An 18706-nucleotide genomic window follows, 5' to 3' on the forward strand; every position below is an offset into this window, starting at 1 on the left:
GCTAGGGTTCTTCAGACAAGCCGACATCTGGATTGGGTGCTTCCTAGGACTATAGGTCCTCAGGGCTAGGGAAGTTAGAGCAAAGGATGCCAGGATAAAGCTCTACTCTAAGACTATCTGTGATTGATTTTGAATATCTAACAACATGCCTTGTACCCAGTTGACATATAAATGCCAATTGAATTGGATTGTGATTGTATATTTTAGCTGTGTTAGTGTTTTATCTCTCTACTAAACTCTAGGAAGGCAGGAACCTTATCTAAATTTAACCTCCTTAGCAAAGTAATTCTGTATTTTATAGTCACCAAATAAATATTGGTTGAATTTTAAGAAATTCCATGTTCTGAAGGGCTGGGTTTATCCTTATTTAGGGAACCTTGGTTTTGACATCCAACTCTAAGATAAGACATCTTGATCGGGGGGGGGGGACCCCTACTTAATTTTGGAATCAAAGCTTGGGTTTGAATTCTAGACAGTTCACTTCTCTTTGGATTAAGAAGAAGTTGGATTATAAATAAAATCCCTTCTAGCACCAAATCCTAGGTATCTTAGATTTGAGAAGACCTTTGAGGTTCTTGACCTGCTTATGTGAATCAGGCAAAATTTAGGATCTTGCAGGGAAGCCTTAGAATCTTGCCATCTTCTGCTAAAGGGGGAGGTCTTCATAGAATATGACTGTGGTCCAGCCTTAAAAAACTATCTTTTCTTTTTTTAGAAAGATTTTATTTATTTTGAGTTTTACAATTTTCCCTCCATTCTTACTTCCCTACCCCCCCAGCCTCCATAGAAGGCATTCTGTTATTTCCATGGTATACATTGATCTCATTTGAATGTGATGAGAGAAATCATATCCTTAAGGAAGAAAAATAAAGTATAAGAGAGATAGCAAAATACGTAATCAGATAATGGGTTTTTTTTCCTAAATTGAAGGTAATAGTAAAAGTTATCTTTTCCAAAATTTTTTAGAATTTGGATAGGACATGGGCATTGAATTTGGTTCAGTAGTCTTCTCTGTAAGGTTGTCAATGATAATCAGCTTTAGGGCAGCAGTTGGAACTTCTCTAATCTCTGTAAAAATTGTCATATTACCTAATAGATTGCCAGATTGGGCCTAAGCAGTAGGTATGATTTGGATTGCTTTGGGGCCTAAACAAAAATAGTTTTTCTTTCCTCTTGTAATTTGGCAAATTGACCTGACTTTGCAAATTCTAAACTGCTGCTATTCTTCTCTTTAGGTTGCAGGTGCAGTGGGCTGATCATCCGACGTTGCCAGAATGACTCTTCATGCAACCAGGGCAGCTGCACTCCTTTCCTGGGTAGGTGGTTATTCCTTGCCATCTTCTCCTCGTGTTTCTTCTTTGTTCCAGTTTTATGTATTTCCTCGAACTGACTTTTGAGCTCTGTTAAACCTACTCTAGGCTGAAACCAATATTGAAAGTTCATTTAATTTCTTCCATACCCTTCAGCAAGGAACTTTCTTTACTATCTTTATTTGTGCACTTGAAGAGTTATTAAATCTCCCCTAAATCACCTCCATTCAGCCTTATTGAATTGTCCTCTCTTCACATTTTCTGATGAGAATCATCAGTAGGTAGCCAATCAGCAACTAGGGTTCATGGTTTTCCCAGGGTCACATAGCTAGGAAATATCTGAGGTCAGATTTGAACCCAGGTTTCCTGGGTTCCTCTACACCACCTAGCTACTAGTTAATAGTAGGTGTTTCTTAAATGCTTGTTGAATGATTGATTGATCAGTCATACCTCCCAGATTTGTGCCATTTGCAAATTTAATGATAGTGTTATCGATGTCTTTAGCCAAGAGGTTAATAAAAAATGTCAAACAACACAGGATTACGCCATTCCTTGGGATATTCTAGAAATCTTCCAAGTTAACAGTGAACCATCAAATTCTTTGACACATGCCATGAAACCAGTTCTGAATCTGCCTTAACAGTATGTTTTAGCCTACCTCCCTTTTCTCTACTCAGAGCATGAGATCAAAGCTATGGTTCCTGAATACAGATTGAAGTATACTTTATTTTTCTTAAGATTTTTATTTGGGGCAGGGAGGAGGAGGAAGGGGGCTTATGTTTACTTCTACAACATGACTATTTTGCATGACTATATATAAATTTTAGCCTATATCAAAAAATTGTTTTGTGAGGGGGAATGGAGTGGGAATAAGGGAGAGAATTCAGAGCTTTACAGTTTTAATAATGAATGTTAAAACTTGTTTTTACATGTAATCAGGGACAATAAAATAATAAAGAGCATAAGAGAATATATATAGTCAATATGTATGTATAGTCAAGCAAAACAGATTGCTATATTAGTGATGTCTAGTAAATAGCATCAGTCTACAATCTGTAGTCATCTATCTCAAGGTGTTTCATCATGTTTCATCATGAGTTCTTTGGAATTGTGTTTGATGACATACTTTTCTATTTATCCTCTATAATCTGCCTTTGCATTTTCTAAATTTTTTTTGACAAGATTAAAAAATTACTATTGTCTGAGATGAGCCCTGTTCTTTATGAAGCTTTATTGGTCTTTAGTGATTTTTGCTTTTTCTGGTGGCTCACTAATGTCCTTTTAATAATGTGAAATCAAAAATATTTTTAAATGACATTTTTAATTTTAGCCTTTCGTTTTTTTAAATTCAGAACAACATTTGCTCTTCTCTAATTATTTGGTATCTTTTTAATTCCTTATGATTTTCCTAATTCAATTTTATTTTATTTTTACGTCCATATTCTCTTTTCTGGTCATTGAGAAAACAAGAAGAACATTACTCTTCTTATGTATATGAATGGTCAAGAAAAACAGATTTTTACTCTGACCATGACCAAAAAAAAAGTATCATTTTGTATTCTGAGTCCATCATTTTTCTATTAGAGGTTAAATATTAGCATGTTTCTTTATGAGACCCCCTGAAATTGTGATTGGTTCCTAAGTCTTTCAAAGTTGTTTGGCTTTTTATTGTTGTTCAAATTGTTTTTCTAGTTCTGCTTGCATCATTTTATACAAAGCTTTGACCCAGCAATAGCACTACTAGGTAGGGCTCTGTGTGTGTGTTATACATATACATATATATACATACATACATACATACATATATATGAGGATGCTCATCAACCAGGAAAAATTGACTGAATGAATTGAGACATATGATTGTGATGGAATACTATTGTGCTATAAGAAATGATGGAAGGGGGGTGCTTTCAAAAAAACATGGCAAGATCTATATGAACTGATGTGGTATGAAATAAGAAATACTAGAAGATCATTGTGTACAGTAATAGTAATACAGTGGTGATCGTCTGTGGAAAAACTTGATTTCTCTAATAAATAAAATGACCCAAGACATTTCCAGAGGACTCAGGATGGAAAAAATGCCATCCACCTCCATAAAGAACTGATAAAACTGTTAACTGAAATATCATTTTCTCATTTTCTTTATTTTTCTTGCTTTTGGAAAGAAATATGGAAATTTTTTTCATGATTTGACATATATTTGATATCACATTGCCTATTTTCCCAGTGGATGGGGAGGGGAAGGTATAGAAGGGACAAAGAGTATATGGAATTCAATTTAAAAAACTGCTAAAATAATAATTTTAGAAAAAAATTATTCTGAACTTAAATCACCCAAAAAAGTCATTTTCATACACATAACAAAACACAAAAGATGGTTCTCTATACATAATACATTCTACATATTACTTTTCAAAACTACCCTGTTTGTCAGTGCTTCCTTCAGAACTTCTTTCATATTTTTCCCCTGTGCATTTAAAAAAATGTTTTAATGATTCAGAGTTCACTGACAGTGACTCAGCAGTCATATCTTCTCATAATCCTAGAATCTAGTTCACTTGAACTTGGTGATTTGAATTCATCAAGGATAGGTATGACATCTTCCTGTCATCTTCCTGCTTATCTTGGGTTTCACCTTGGCTATTTTTACTCTGGTTTTAGTCCAAAGATCTTTTCCCTTGACTATGACCACAGAAACAGAGTAAGAGATGTACATCTCTCTTATATCTGTTATCATTGCTCTATATATCCTGTCTTCTTTTCCCCAACATTGTTGGGGTTGGAATCCCTCATTTTGAAGTTCTTCATCTTTTCTCAGCCTTAACTAATTATGAGTTTTGGTGTTCCTGACAAAGTTGTTAGAAATTAATGACTTTTTAAATTTTTATTCAAATTTTATTTTATTTTTAGTTCTGAATTCTTTCCTTCTCTCTGTCCCCTTCCCTACTAATTGAGAGACCAATAAAAAAGATTACCTGTTAAAAATATGAATAGTCAAGCAAAACATTGCCATATTAGTGATGTCCAGTAAATAGCTTCATTCTACAATCTGAGTCATCTCTCTATCTCAAGGTGTTTCATCATGAGTTCTTTGGAATTGTGTTTGATGACATACTTTTCTGTTTATCCTCTATAATCTGCCTTTGCATCTTCTAAAAAATCTAAGTGATTGGAAGGATTCCCTTTACATTTGTATAGAATTTTTTGAATATTTTTTCCCTCCTTTAGACTGTTATATCTTCACAGTTTTGTTTTATTTTATTTTATTTTTTTTAGGGTGTTTTTTTTTTGCAAAGCAAATGGGGTTAAGTGGCTTGCCCAAGGCCACACAGCTAGGTAATTATTAAGTGTCTGAGGCCGGATTTGAACCCAGGTACTCCTGACTCCAGGGCCGGTGCTTTATCCACTGCGCCACCTAGCCATCCCCCCCCCCCCAGTTTTATTTTTGAGAGCTTTCTATCCCTTCTGACTTTTGTAGAATTTTAGTCCATTGAATTCTACCTATCCTTTCTTTAATCTTTTGAAGTCGGCTGTCTCAAAATTAGGGATGCAGTGGATAGAGCACCAGCCCTGGAGTCAGGAGTACCTGAGTTCAAATCCGGACTCAGACACTTAATAATTACCTAGCTGTGTGGCCTTGGGCAAGCCACTTAACCCCATTTGCCTTGCAAAAAAACAAAACAAAAGAAAAAAGAAATAGTTATTTCTCATTTATCAATGTTCCTATCATTTTACCCAAGGAATCAATTCTTCCTTTTTGGTGAGAATCAGATCTAGGGTAATATTTCTTGTTGTTGGTTTCTTATCTTTTAAAGGATGAAATTATCATTAAAACAAAGTAAGAAATGATTAGTTAATCTGTTTTTACCAAAAGGAAGGCTTTAACTGACATCAAAATATTTGAATTCTCTCATCATTGCTATATAAGGCTTCTCTGCCAAGCTTTTGTTTACTCAAGTCATATTTGCAGTTGTAACTTACAATGGTGTTTTTTCCATACAAACACACACACACACACACACCATTCTTAATTTCCAAAGATGTTGTTCTGAGACCTGTAAATCATCGCTTGCCACTTTAGCAATACAGAGACAAAGCTCTATGAGGTATAGGGACATCCATATCTCCTGTTGTGCCTGGGGAAGAGTAGAAAGCAGGTGACCCTTAGCTGTACTGCAGAGAAGCCTATGTGGCATTTACATATAAATTTGATTTACATGTAAACCATATTATGCTAGGTGGTTATTAACTGCCTTTGGAGACCTGCAGAAATAGGGCCATTTCCCCCAAATTAATAGTTTGACCAATATCTCTAGTACAGTCATCTTAATTGGACACTTATCATTTCTTCAAAATCTTTCTTTTGACTTTTTCTTAGTATTTGTTGTCATCTTCTTTAGTAATACAGGATGTTGGCTGGTTATTTTGGCAGATAAAAATAATAGAGTGGTAATAAAATCTCTAATAGTTTCCTAGAAATGGATGATATATGTAAAACTGGTTCAGAACAAATATTTTGATTGCCCTTTTTGTTGGTATTAAATCATCCCTTCCCTTACTGTTTACTGATAAACTTTTGTCTCTGTATGTGTTTATAAACACTTTCTTCACAAGAAATGAGGAAATTGAGACTTAGAGAGGTTAAATAACTTGCCCAACCACATTTTGCCAAGACTCTTAAGTCTATCTCCATTGCATCTTGGCTCTTATGAATTCAGGCAAGTGGAGGGAGAAGGACCTTAGGGAAAGAAATTGAGGTTTTTTAAACTTTAAAGTAGTAGAATTTTATATAAATCAGATTGCCCTTACATGATAATTCAAATAATCATCCAATTCAGTAATTTCAAGGAAAATGAGTTTATTCTTCAGAAAGTACAAGAAATAATTAGGGTAGGTTCAGGACAAAGTTAATATTTTGTTTCCTCATGCCTCCCTGTGAGGAATGTTATACTCAGTTTTTCAGAGGTCAGCCACTTTCATGTATTTGAGAAGCAGTCTTGGGGGTTGAGATGTGTGAGAGCAAAGAGGCCATTCTTTAGTCTTAAGTTTTAATGAATTTGAAAGGTTATAATTTGTGGCAACAAGAGAGTAAAGCCTCGGGCATGATTTGGAGATCAGGGTTCTAGATCCTGGGAAGTGTGACATTGGACCAACTCACGTTCCATCTCTTGGCTTCAGTTTTCCTCATATGTAATAAAATATGGTGTCTTTCAGTACTTTCAGTACAGACCTTTCAGTACTACTTAATTCTGTGAAAATTCATGATATTTTAGAGGTATACCTTCCTGCAATATAGATTACAACCTTTCATGTCTTTTTTCTTTCTTTCTTTTTTACTAACTCAATAGGGATAAGTGACTTGTCCAAGGTCTCACAGTTAGGTAATTATAAGTGTCTGAGATTGGATTTGAACTCAGGTCCTCTGATACTCCATCCACTGTGCCATCTAGCTGCCCCTACAACCTTTCATTACACGCACAACTCTCTCTCTCTCTCTCTCTCTCTCCCTCCCTCCCTCCCTCCCTCTCAACTCTCCAAACTTAAATTGATCTTCAGAAGATGTGGACCTGTGCTCTCTAAGCCTTTCGAACTTTTTCTTCTACTATCTGGTGAAGTCCTTTGTGGGAACTAAAATTGCCTTCAGGGTTTGGAAGAGGACTTTAGTAGAGGATTCTTGAGTACTTTTTTGCCATTTAGAGAGAAATTTTATTTTTAGAATGTTTACACTTTACTTTTTCACAAAGTGGTTGATTTAAGTATGGTTTATAATTAAATTTATAGCTCCATTAAAAAATTGTATCATACATATATATATTTCCCCAAATTAGCAGTGTTTAGTGGACACACACTGGTCTTACATTGTTCTTAAAGCCAGAAGACCCGAGTTCAGTTCCTTACCTCTTTTCATAGTAGCTGTGGCCTTGGGTTAGTTTAATTTTTTTTTTTAGGTTTTTGCAAGGCAAATGGGATTAAGTGGCTTGCCCAAGGCCACACAACTAGGTAATTATTAAGTGTCTGAGACCAGATTTGAACCCAGGTACTCCTGACTCCAAGGCCAGTGCTTTATCCACTATACCACCTAGTTGCCCCGGGTTAGATTAATTTCTATGAGCCTCAGTTCCATGTTTCATGAGATAGGGATAGTAATATATTTAGATTACATACTTCAAAGGACTTTTGTGAGGAGATATTTTGCAAACCATAATCTGTAATGGAAGAAGCATGAGCAACTGTTATTATTTTTTGAACCAGATATTTTGCAAATTCCAGGAAGAGAGTTAAACAGATGTTTGGAGAACCATTTGCTATATTGTTTTAGGAGGGAAACCCTGTTACTAAAGAAAACAAATATCTAAATTGTCTTAACTAAAAAAAAGGAATTCATATCCTTGGTATTTTTCTTTACCAATAAACATATTTTTCCAAGACAAACATAGGATTCGTTTTTTAAATGTATAATTTAATTATGTTCACATTTTATTTTTCAATGAAAGTAGACTTTGAGTAGTACAAGAAATCTATAAAACACCAGATTTGGCCATGGTTTGTTTATATTTTCTTTTTTCTATTTATTCACTGACAAAATAATAAAGAGCACCTTCTGACTGTAAATTTCCGTTTGGAAATAGATATTTTGAATTATTTCAAGGAATCAAAGATACTTTCAATGCTTTGAATATACATGCAAAAAATACTAAATAAAACTTTAATGTAAGAAAATTATTTTAAAATGATATTGATAATTGAAGAAACATACTGATAAAATACAATTTTGTTCTTGATTTTTAAAAATAGGAAAAGAAATTTTTCTTCAACATCTGCCAAAAACCCATATAACATACAGTCATTTGACAAGTATTTTTAAATTGCCTATCATGTATCAGATGCTTAACAAACAGAGACAACATATGATGTAATAAAGGTCAGCTAGGTGGTGCAGTGCATAGAGCATTGGCCTTGGAGTCAGGAGGACAGGAGATAGAATCTGGCCTCAGACACTTGACTCTTACTAGCTGTATGATCTTGGGCAAATCACTTAATCCTGATTGCCTTGCATCCAGGGCCATCTCCAGTTTGTCCTGGCTCACATATAGCCACTGGATCCAAGTAGTCACTTAGCACAGCACACCTTTACTCAAATCCAGTTCATGTGTTTGTCATGGCATCACCTCCCTGATGGTGTGGTCTTCTTTGAAAGTAAAGGACAAACATTATTATTATCTATCCTCAAGGACTTTATACAATATCTAATAAGGGAAAATAATTTATACACATATATGATAGATTAAGAATCATTTAAGAGTCAAGATGAACCTCTTAAAGATCATTTGGAATTATACTTTTGAAGCTACTCAGCATTCTAAGCAGTCTCTCTGCATCTCAGGCTTAGGAAACAGTTTATGCAAAAGGGAGAAAAATAAGATAATGGGAAGTCAAGTGTAAAGAACAACAAAGAAGGCTGACTTGCTTGTACCTTAGAATGTGTAAAAAGATGGTAATCTGTAGTAAGCCTGGGAAGGTAGTAGATTGGAGTCAGACTGTGATAGATGAAATTTTAAATGATCCAAAAAAATAATAGTTGCTGCTGGAACTCTTACAATTTAAGACCTATTCAGACTCGTGTTGTAGGGGTATCAGTTTGGCAGTGATATAACAATGTATTGGACAGGGAATATCTAGATAATTTGCAAACTATTGCAACAGCTCTAGGCAAGAGGTGCTGAGGATCTTGAACTCTAGGGTGGGTGGTGTTGATGTGAGTGGAGAGAAGGGGATGAGTTGAGAGATGTAGAGATAGAATCAAAAAACTGATTGGATATGTAAGTTGAGGGAGAATGTTTTGAACCCAAATGAATGAGATATTAGTGTTGTCCTCCATAAACAGGAAAATTTTGGGAAAAAGGTAAAGAAAGATTGAGACATAAGTTTTGGAAATGTTATTCTAATTATATACAATAGTAGTTTCTACCTATCATTTTTGTAAGGTTTTGAATTTTACAGTTTTCCTCCCCCCCCCCCGAAGGCAGTCTGATAATCTTTACATTGTTTCCATGCTTTGCATTGATCGAAATTGAATGTGTTGAGAGAGAAATCATATCCTTGAGGAGAAAATAAGATATCAGAGAGCAAAATTATGTAGTACATAAGACTCTTAAAACAATGGAAGGTTATAGACTTTGGTCTTCTTTTTAACTCTACAGTTCTTTCTCTTGATACAGATGGTATCCGTCACTGGTACTCTAAAATTGTCCCTGATTATTGAATTGATGGAATGAGCAATGATCTTGTTATTTTAAAATTCTTATGAGACATTCAGTTGGAAATAGATGTTATAGGCATTTGGTGATATGAGACTAGAGATCATTAGAGAGACTAGAGAGAGGGGAAAATACAGATTTCAAAATCATCTGAATAGTAATAGTAATTGAATCCATGGAATAGTTGATAGGGTCACCTAGACATAGTAGAGAACAGAGTTCAATATAGGGCTTTGCTTTTTTATTTGTTTTGGGTTTTTGCAAGGCAAAGGGTTAAGTGACTTGTCCAAGGTCATACAGCTAGGTAATTAGTAAGTATCTGAGGTTGAATTTGAATTCAGGTCCTCCTGATTCCAGGACTGGTGCTCTATCCACTGCGCCACCTACCTGCCCTAAATATAGAATTTTGGAATAATACCCTTCATTCCCCAATTGGAAAATGGAACATAGAGCCAGCAAAAAGACCAGTTAGAAGAATCAAGAGTTGGTTTTGTAGCTGTTAAATGGAAAGAATTATTGGGACAAGTCAGATATACTTGATTATATGAATTAGACAATTCTCTATAGCTATACATTTGTTCTCACTTTACATAAATTCACATTATGCAGATTTGACTTTATGTAAAGATTCTGAAATAAAACTGTATTCCAATTTTTTTTTTTTTTGAAAATTTGTAAAGCAGGCATTGTACAATGCCAGTGTTGGTAAGCCAAGAAGCATCTCTAAGTAAGTTCCCATATGTCTTCAGATAGAAAGTGATTACTGTGTTCAGTAACGATCCTTATATTTTTACTATGGCTGTCAGTAAATGTGCTCTTCTGGGGAAAAGTGAACTATCTCATAAGTGTAGGCTTTATTATAGATTAACTGAAATGGGTAGATGGGGAAAATTCACATTACATAAAAATCACTTAAGTAAAGCAAGAATTGTAAAACGAGAGAGAGAGAGAGAGAGAGAGAGAGAGAGAGAGAGAGAGAGAGGAAGAGAATGTCTAAGAGAACATACAAGAATATTTTATATACATATGTGTATATTATGATATAAAAGAAAACATTGGAAAAATATTTATGGCAAAAATGATGACAGATTAAAATCTGGCATATAAAATGTGTAAGGACCTGTTAAAGCTATCAAAACAATTTCCTGTCTCTAACAGATAAAATGGTCAAGAAATGTGATCATTTTGCAGACGAGCAAACAAAAATTGTTGCTTAATACTTGAGAAAAATGTTCGATCTCAATAATAATCCAAGAGTTACAAATGACCACAACCCAAAAATATTACCTCATACCTATAAAATTGACCAAAAATTTAAGAAATAATGAAGCATTACTATTGGGATAGGTGAGAAACAAATATGTTCATTTATTGCTATTAAAATTTCAGACTAACAGCAGTTTGTTAAGCTAGTGATTTCCTTGTTGGGATTATACCCTGGGAATGTTAGTTTGGTTAACAAAGCTATTTAGAGATACATATAGGATAGCATTCCTTGGAAGTGAAAAAAGAAAATAAACCTGAAAGCAACCAATAATAGAAGATTGTATATTATTGAAATTGTATTCCAATGAATATGTTAACACAATTGAGAACAGCCAGTCTGGGGAAGAAATCTGGAAGGAATTTTGTGAAATAATTCTAAATGGGGATAAAAGAAAGCACAACTAAAAGAAGGGTATAAGCTTAACTACCAACATAAATATATATATATATATATATATATATATATATATACATATATATATATATATATATATATATATGTATGTATATGTGTGTGTGTGTGTATATATATATATATATGGAAAAGTGAATAGGAATGTATAAAGAAAGACTTCACTCAAGACTAAAGGGGAGGCAATTAAAAAATTATGACTTTTTTGGCATTGAAATTTGTTTAAGTATCTAAAGGAAGCTGAAATCATAGTGATGATTAATATTGTTTATAATAAAATTTAAAATATTTATAATAAAGTTTAAGCTATAATCTTATATTTTTTAACTTGTTTAATTGATAATTCCATGTTATGAGTAATTTTTCTATTTATAGTATTATTTCAGTCTCATCAATAAATTTATATTTTTCAGTGTTTAGCAAATACCTATGAAATAAATGTATTATGATGGCATCATTGTTAGGTGCCTGTATTATAGGTGACTCTTCATTTTCAGCAATTAAACATTGATAGGATCATAGCCTCAGAGCTAGCAGGGTCCTTAGAAGTCTCCCTCATTTTTGAGCTGAAAAAAGTTGGGTTCAGAAAATTTAAGTAACAGTATAAGAACCCATAACTACAAATAGAGCTAGAATTCTTATATAGGTCCTTTGATTCCAAGTCCCAGCAATTGAGTTTAGAGACTCTTGCTACTAAAAATGAGCCTAGCCTATTGTGACTTAGTTGCATAACACTTAATAAATGGTTTGTAAAAGTTTACAGAAATAATTATTTTAAATACTCCGCAGTTTTACTCTTCCAATATTTTTAGCACATCGCAATATATAATAGAGATCCCAAATACACTCTCAGGAGTTTTGTGTGGTCTGCAACAGTCCTGAGAGTGGCCCGAATCAGATTAGAATCTAATTGGGACAATTACAAAACAAATGAAACAACAATAAACCATAGAGAATGTTGTGTGGGGTTTTTTCTGTTATTTTTTAATTTACACATTACTAAAATATTCTTGTTTAAGAGGAGACAGATTACCCCTCCCCCACAAAAATATAAAGGCTCATGTGAAATAAAGTAAAAGAAAGAGAAAAAAATGTGTTTCAGTCTCTGTTCTGATACCATCAGCTATGTCTCGGGTGGATCACATTCTTTAAGTCTATCACAGAAATTACTTCCATATTTTTCTACTGTTGCTGTTGCTGATTGTAATAATTCCCTCCATCCATTCCTCCCCATTACCATCTATTATATTTTCTCTCCTTTCACCTGTCCCTCTTCCAAAATGTGCTGTAGGGTGCTCAGCAGACTGATCACTGGCCCTAGGGCTAAGAGGCCCCAAGTCCACATACCACCCCCACGAATCCAGCAACATCCCAGCCCCGTGGTCCTGGGCAGGCCACCCAATCCCAGCACCTTGCAAAAAGTAAAAAAGAAAATGTGATGTGTTAGTTATCTGACTATTCTCTCCTATGATCTACCCTCTCCTCTATCACCCACATCCCTTCCTTCCCCTTGTCCCTCTTCTCTCCTTTTTTTCCTCTAGATGTCTATACCCTATTGAGTGTGTATGCTGTTTCCTCTCTGAGCCATTTCTTATGAGAGTGAAGGTTCCCTCATTCCCCCTCACCTTCCCCCTTCCATATCATTGTAAAAGCTCATTGCAGAAAAAATCTTTTATATGTAATATCTTAGCCTATTCCACCTCTCCTTTCTCTTACTCCCAGTATATTCCCTTTCACTCATTGACTCCATTTTTGGAATATATTATCTTTTCAGATTCAGCTCTCTCTTGTGCTTCATCTATAAAAGCTCTTTCTACCTACTCTATTAAATGAGGAGGTTCATATGAGTATTATCAGTATCATTTTTCCATGCAGGAATACATGCAGTTCATCATCATTAAGTCTCTCATAATTTATCCTTCTCTTCCACTCTCCATGCTTCACCTGAGTCTTGTATTTGAAGGTCAAACTTTTTGTTCAGCTCTGGTCATTTCAACATGAACATTTGAAATCCCTCTGGTTCATTGAAAGTCCATCTTTTCCCCTGGAGAAGAGGATGTTCAGTTTTGCTGGGTATTTGATTCTTGGTTGCATTCCAAGCTCTTTTGCCTTTCAGAATATTATATTTCAAGCCCTATGAGCTTTTAATGTAGTTGCTGCTAAGTCCTGTGTGATCCTGACTTGCAGCTCCATGATATTTGAATTGTATCCTTCTGGCTGCTTGTAATATTTTCTCTTTGACTTGGGAGTTCTGGAACATGGCTGTAATATTCCTGGGATAGCCTTTTTTGGGGGGGGATCTCTTTCTGGGGGAGATTGGTGGATTCTCTCAATTTCCATTTATCCTCGCTTCTAGGATATCAGGGCAATTTTCTTGTAGGAATTCTTTAAAAATGAGGTCAAGGCTCTTTTCCTGATCATGACTTTCAAGTATCCCAATAATTTTAAAATTATCTTTCCTGAATCTGTTTTACAGATCAGTTGTTTTTTCAGCAAGATAGTTCTTCTAATTTTTCATTCTTTGGGTGCTAAAGTATTGTGTCTTGATTTCTCACAGTCATCAGCTTCCTTCAGCTCCATTCTACATCTGAAGGATTTGTTTTCCTCGGAGAGTTTTCTTATCTCCTTTTCCATCTGGCCAATTCTGCTTTTTAAAGCATTCTTCTCCTCAATAACTTTTTGAACTGTTTTATTCATTTGACCCAAGCTGGTTTTTAACGTTAATTTTTTCAGCATTTTTTGGATCTCCTTGACTAAGCTTCTGACTTCTTTTTCTTGTTTTTCCTGCATCTCTCTCATTTCTTTTCCCAATTTTTCTTCTATCTTCCTTAATTGGTTTTCAAAATCTTTTTGAGCTGTTTTTGCCTGAGCTCAACTTCTATTTTTTTCTTGGAGTCTTTAGATGCAGAAGCTTGGACTTTCTCATCTTCAGGTTGAGTATTTTGATCTCCATGGGACCATAGACAAAGTAATTGTCAACGGCACAGTTCCTTTTTTTTTCTGTTTACTTATTTCCCCAGCCTGTGCCTGGTTTTGGGGTTCTTCCTGAGCTTTTGAGTTTTATTGGGACACTCCTACAAGGACCTCAATGTGTGAGGCTCTGACTGCTCTCCTGGCCTGTGAATGACCACAAGCGTACCCCTCTGCCGTGGGGCTGGGGGCCTAGACTGTGATCAGGATCTGAATGTGATCAGAGCCTCAGAGTCCTGTTGCAGGGATAGAGGACAGACCTCGGAAGTCTCCCTCCACTCTCTTACCTTTGGTGTGCTGGGCATTCAGGGTGCAACTACCTGGAGGCTGCTGCTGAGCAACTCTGCAGGCCTGCTTTTGTTTCCTGGATCTGGGCTGCCGCAGCCATGCTAAGGGCCTGGGCTTTGCACCCACTCTGGCATAGGTCCCTCTGCTGATCTTCCAAGATGTTCTTGGTGCTCCCTGGGGTGCAGGTCAGGAAACTGCTTCTGCTGCTGGGAGCCATGGCCCCTGGGCACCCTGGGGCTGTTCCCAGGAGGCAGAAGTTCCTTCACTCTGGTGGGTACGTCCCTCTAACCCTGTGGAACAGTTTTTCCACTATTTTCCAGGTTACCTTGGGCTAGAGAATTGCCTCACTGGATCTTTCTGTGGGTTCTGTTTCTTGAAAATTTAATTAGAGTCATAATTTAAAGATTTTTGAAATATTTTGGAGAGGCTCTTCTCCTGCCACCATCTTGGCTCTAATGTGTGGTTTTTGAAGTCAGTGTATATATACAGAGGTTTTTATGTATGGTTTAATGACCTTTGACTTTGACCATGATGGTCTAGGGCAGAGCTGACAAAATGGGGCTCCATGGAGCTGGCATGTCAATTTTATGTGACCACTTGAAGCCAAGCTACTGCAGAGCTCTCACTAAAATGGCAAAAAGTAAGGTTGGATGGCCCTGGTCTAGGACCTTGTCCCAGTCAAGCATTTAATGATGCTTGATTATATTTATATATGTAGGAGTACACATGCAAAAAGAATGGAGTCTATGAAAAAAGGAGCTAACATTGTATTGGGCAAATGACATGTGTAGGGGAATTTTGTTATTACAAAGGGGTTTTATTTCATAAGACTATGCTTTTCAGTAGAAATAATAGAAATCTAAATTTCAAAAAAAAAACACTGTATAATTTTTTGGAGGAGGAGCATTGGTAGTTAGGGGGAGTTAGACTACTTGTAGAAGGTAGTGCTTCAACCAAGAGTTAAAGGGAATGGGATCTGAACTGGAGACGTGAGAAGGGAATGGCCTCTGTGATGACCAGCAAGGTCAATTTAGCTAGACTAGGGAATAAGATATAATTGACTTGATCATTAAGGGCTTTAAATACCAAACAGAAGTTCATTAAGAACTTTGGTCACAATTTGGAGGATGAATTGGAATATGGTAAGATTTGAATAAAGGAGGACAATTTTTAAACTTGTTAATAGTTCAGGCAAAAAGTGAGGAGACTGCCTGAACCTAGGATATGGCCGTATAAATAAATCAGTGTTAACTTTACTACAATGAAAATGGCAATGATGATGATAGAGTGAAGGGGGTGAATGAAAGACTTTTTGGAGAGATCAAAACAATAGAACTTAGCGACTGATTGGGTATGGGAAGTGGAGTAAAATTCAAAGATGATAGTGTTAGGTTTATAAAATTGAGTGGTTGAATAGCTCAGCAGTACTGGGGAATAATGTAGGTTCTTAAATTTTTTTCTGGTGGAAAAAACTATGAACTATTAATTTATAGTTTCTTTGAGTCTTGACTCTATTATGTACCCAGCCCTATGGCTGTAATCTCTCTGAGCCTTAGTTTCCTCACCTGGAAATTGTAATTTTTGTCCTGTCTAATAAACAGGGTTGGTTTGAAGATTAAAGAAGAGATAGCCAGGGCAGCTAGGATAGCAGTGGATAGAGTACCAGCCCTTGAGTCAGGAGGACCTGAGTTCAAATCAGGCCTCAAACACTTAATAATTACCTAGCTGTGTGGCCTTGGTCAAGCCACTTAACCCCATTGCCTTGCAAAAACCTAAGGAAAAAAGAGATAGCCAATGTGGAAATTCATTCTGCTTGACTTTGTATATTTGTTATAAATGTTTCTTTTTTTCTTTAATGGGTGAAAGGGAGGAGGAGAAAATAAATTTTTGAAAAAAAGTAAGTTTTATTTTAAAAAGATCAAATTGAGGTATTGCATATAAATAATGAGTGTGTGTGTGTGTGTGTGTGTGTGTAAAATACGTATCATTTATGAATTTAAAAGATTATCCTTACAAAAACCCTATGAGCTATATAACAGAAGTAGTATTATCTCTTAATTTATAGGTGAGAAAACTATGGATCCAAGAACTTAAGGGGGGACGGCTAGGTGGCGTAGTGGATAAAGCACCGGCTTTGGAGTCAGGAGTACCTGGGTTCAAATCCGGTCTCAGACATTTAATAATTACCTAGCTGTGTGGCCTTGGGCAAAGCCACTTAACTCCATTTGCCTTGCAAAAACCTAAAAAAAAAAAGAACTTAAGGGAATTCGAAGATTAGTGTAACCATAGAATTAATGATGATGTTTGCCCTTTATTCTTGAAGAACACCATGACAATCAGGAAGGTGATGCCATGATAAGCAAGTGAATTAGATTTGAGTGAATAGGGGCTGTGCAAAGTCCATCAGCCTCACTTTCTTCTCCAGAGCCATCGCCAGTGACCAGATAGGACTCAGGATGACTAGAGATGGTTCTGGATGCAAGGCAATCAGGATTAAGTCATACAGTTATATAAATGTGGTTTATCATTGTCATTCTTTAAAAAAAAATTGAGGAGGGCCTTGTTAATTTTTTTAAAATCATAGGAATGTAAATTCATAACAAGAAGACAATGAATCACTGGTACAAAATATTCTGGAATAATTTTCTATCCTCCTGAGACAAACATCATCCTAAAGCTCCTAAAACCCACTAAGGAAAATCCTGTTTCCTTCTCCTACTTCACTGAGTTTAATGAGTTCATGAAATTATGTCATCCCAGAGCTTGGAGCTTGAAGGGATCTTAGGCAATTTAGTCCAACTCTTTTCCTTGGGGGAGGAACCTTACCTGGGAGAAGTGACTTATTAAGATTATACAGGCAGCTCCTTTGACCCCATACACCTTTCATTACATCATCAGATAATATGGTCCTATTTGAGCTGTTTGTGAGGCAATCATATGAAAATACAAAACTTTTTCAGCCTCATTAACCTACAATTGAGTTCCTGCTTTGTCTCTTGAAGCAAGCGTATTGGGGAAAACTTTCAACTTGATAAAGTCCATTCTTGTTCTGCAGCAGCATGTCAATTGGGGACATATACTAAGGTCAAAATATAGAAATAGGTTGGACAGTAGGCAGGCTTTCCCATTGATTCTGATCAATTTAGGTTGAAATGACTTTAATATCATTATTATTTTTACTATCCTACTAAAATAGACAAAGCTATAAAACCATTTATTAAGGGTTCAAAATGTACCCTGCATTGTTTTACATGCTAGAGCTGCAAAGAGGACAGTCTCTGTCCTTCCTTCAGGAACTTATATTTTAACGGGGGAAGGGGGAGTTTAGGCTTCTGAGGTTTAGTCTCAAAATCTGAAAAGTAAGAAGGGGAATCAGAGTTGCCAGGCCTGGGAACACTTCCCAATATGAAGGACTCAAAAGGGGTGGGGCAGCACGGCCCAAAGATATTCCAGAATAAGGCAGTTGCAGTTGTTGAGGGGTCTGGAAAGTAAGAAATAGCCATAGGAGAAGGTTGATATCTTGCTAGTACATTTTTGTTTTGCTAGGTCATTTTATCCAGTATTTTACAATTTCCAAAGCTTTCCTCAAATATAGTATGCCTTTCTCTTAGCAATTTAGTATTTAAATAAGTTCAAAAAACTTTTCTCTTCCTCATCCCCCTCCCACCCACCCCCACTCCCACTCCCAAGTCTGGTTTTCATTTACATTTTACTTAGATAGCTGTTTGTTGATAAGTGATAAATTTTTGCCAGTGAGACTGGTTTTGAATATAATCTGAGCATTGAATTTGTAGTCAGAGTCCTATGATCAAATCCCAGCATACTCTCTTCTTTCTAGGTTTTTGGAGCACCTTACTCCTCATTCTCCTCCTGTACAACCATTCCTTAAGTCTCCTTTGCTGAATCTTTTTCCAAGTCACTTAAGCTAACTGTATGTGTCCTACTGGTCTTTCCACACTGTGTCTTCTTATCCCCCTCTATACTATTTCACTTGGTATTATCATCAGCTCTCTTGGATTCAATTATCATCTTCTATGCTGATAATTCTCAAATCTACTTAGTCAGCCCTAATAGCTTTGCTGATCTCCAGTTTTTTATCTCCAGTTATCTATTAGGCATCTTGAACTGGATGATATGTAGACATCTTAAATTCAACATGTCTAAAACAATTCATTTTTCCCACCAAATCCTTTTCTTCT

At 35.8% G+C, this 18706-nt stretch overlaps 1 protein-coding gene across 6 annotated transcripts in view; it reads left to right on the plus strand.

Annotated features, from left to right (window-relative positions):
• The window catches only part of NUMA1 (nuclear mitotic apparatus protein 1), a 96438-nt gene that overhangs the window by 46721 nt on the left and 31011 nt on the right, over window positions 1–18706 (plus strand). For all 6 annotated transcript variants that reach the window (XM_074217316.1, XM_074217319.1, XM_074217317.1 and 3 more), the window contains exon 2: window positions 1236–1316. In XM_074217316.1, the coding sequence (XP_074073417.1) occupies window positions 1275–1316 (42 nt within the window). In that variant the 5' untranslated portion in view covers window positions 1236–1274. The remainder of the gene's footprint in view (window positions 1–1235; window positions 1317–18706) is intronic.

This window comes from Macrotis lagotis, chromosome 1 (assembly GCF_037893015.1).
Source record: "Macrotis lagotis isolate mMagLag1 chromosome 1, bilby.v1.9.chrom.fasta, whole genome shotgun sequence".
NCBI classification, from domain to species: Eukaryota; Metazoa; Chordata; class Mammalia; order Peramelemorphia; family Peramelidae; genus Macrotis; species Macrotis lagotis.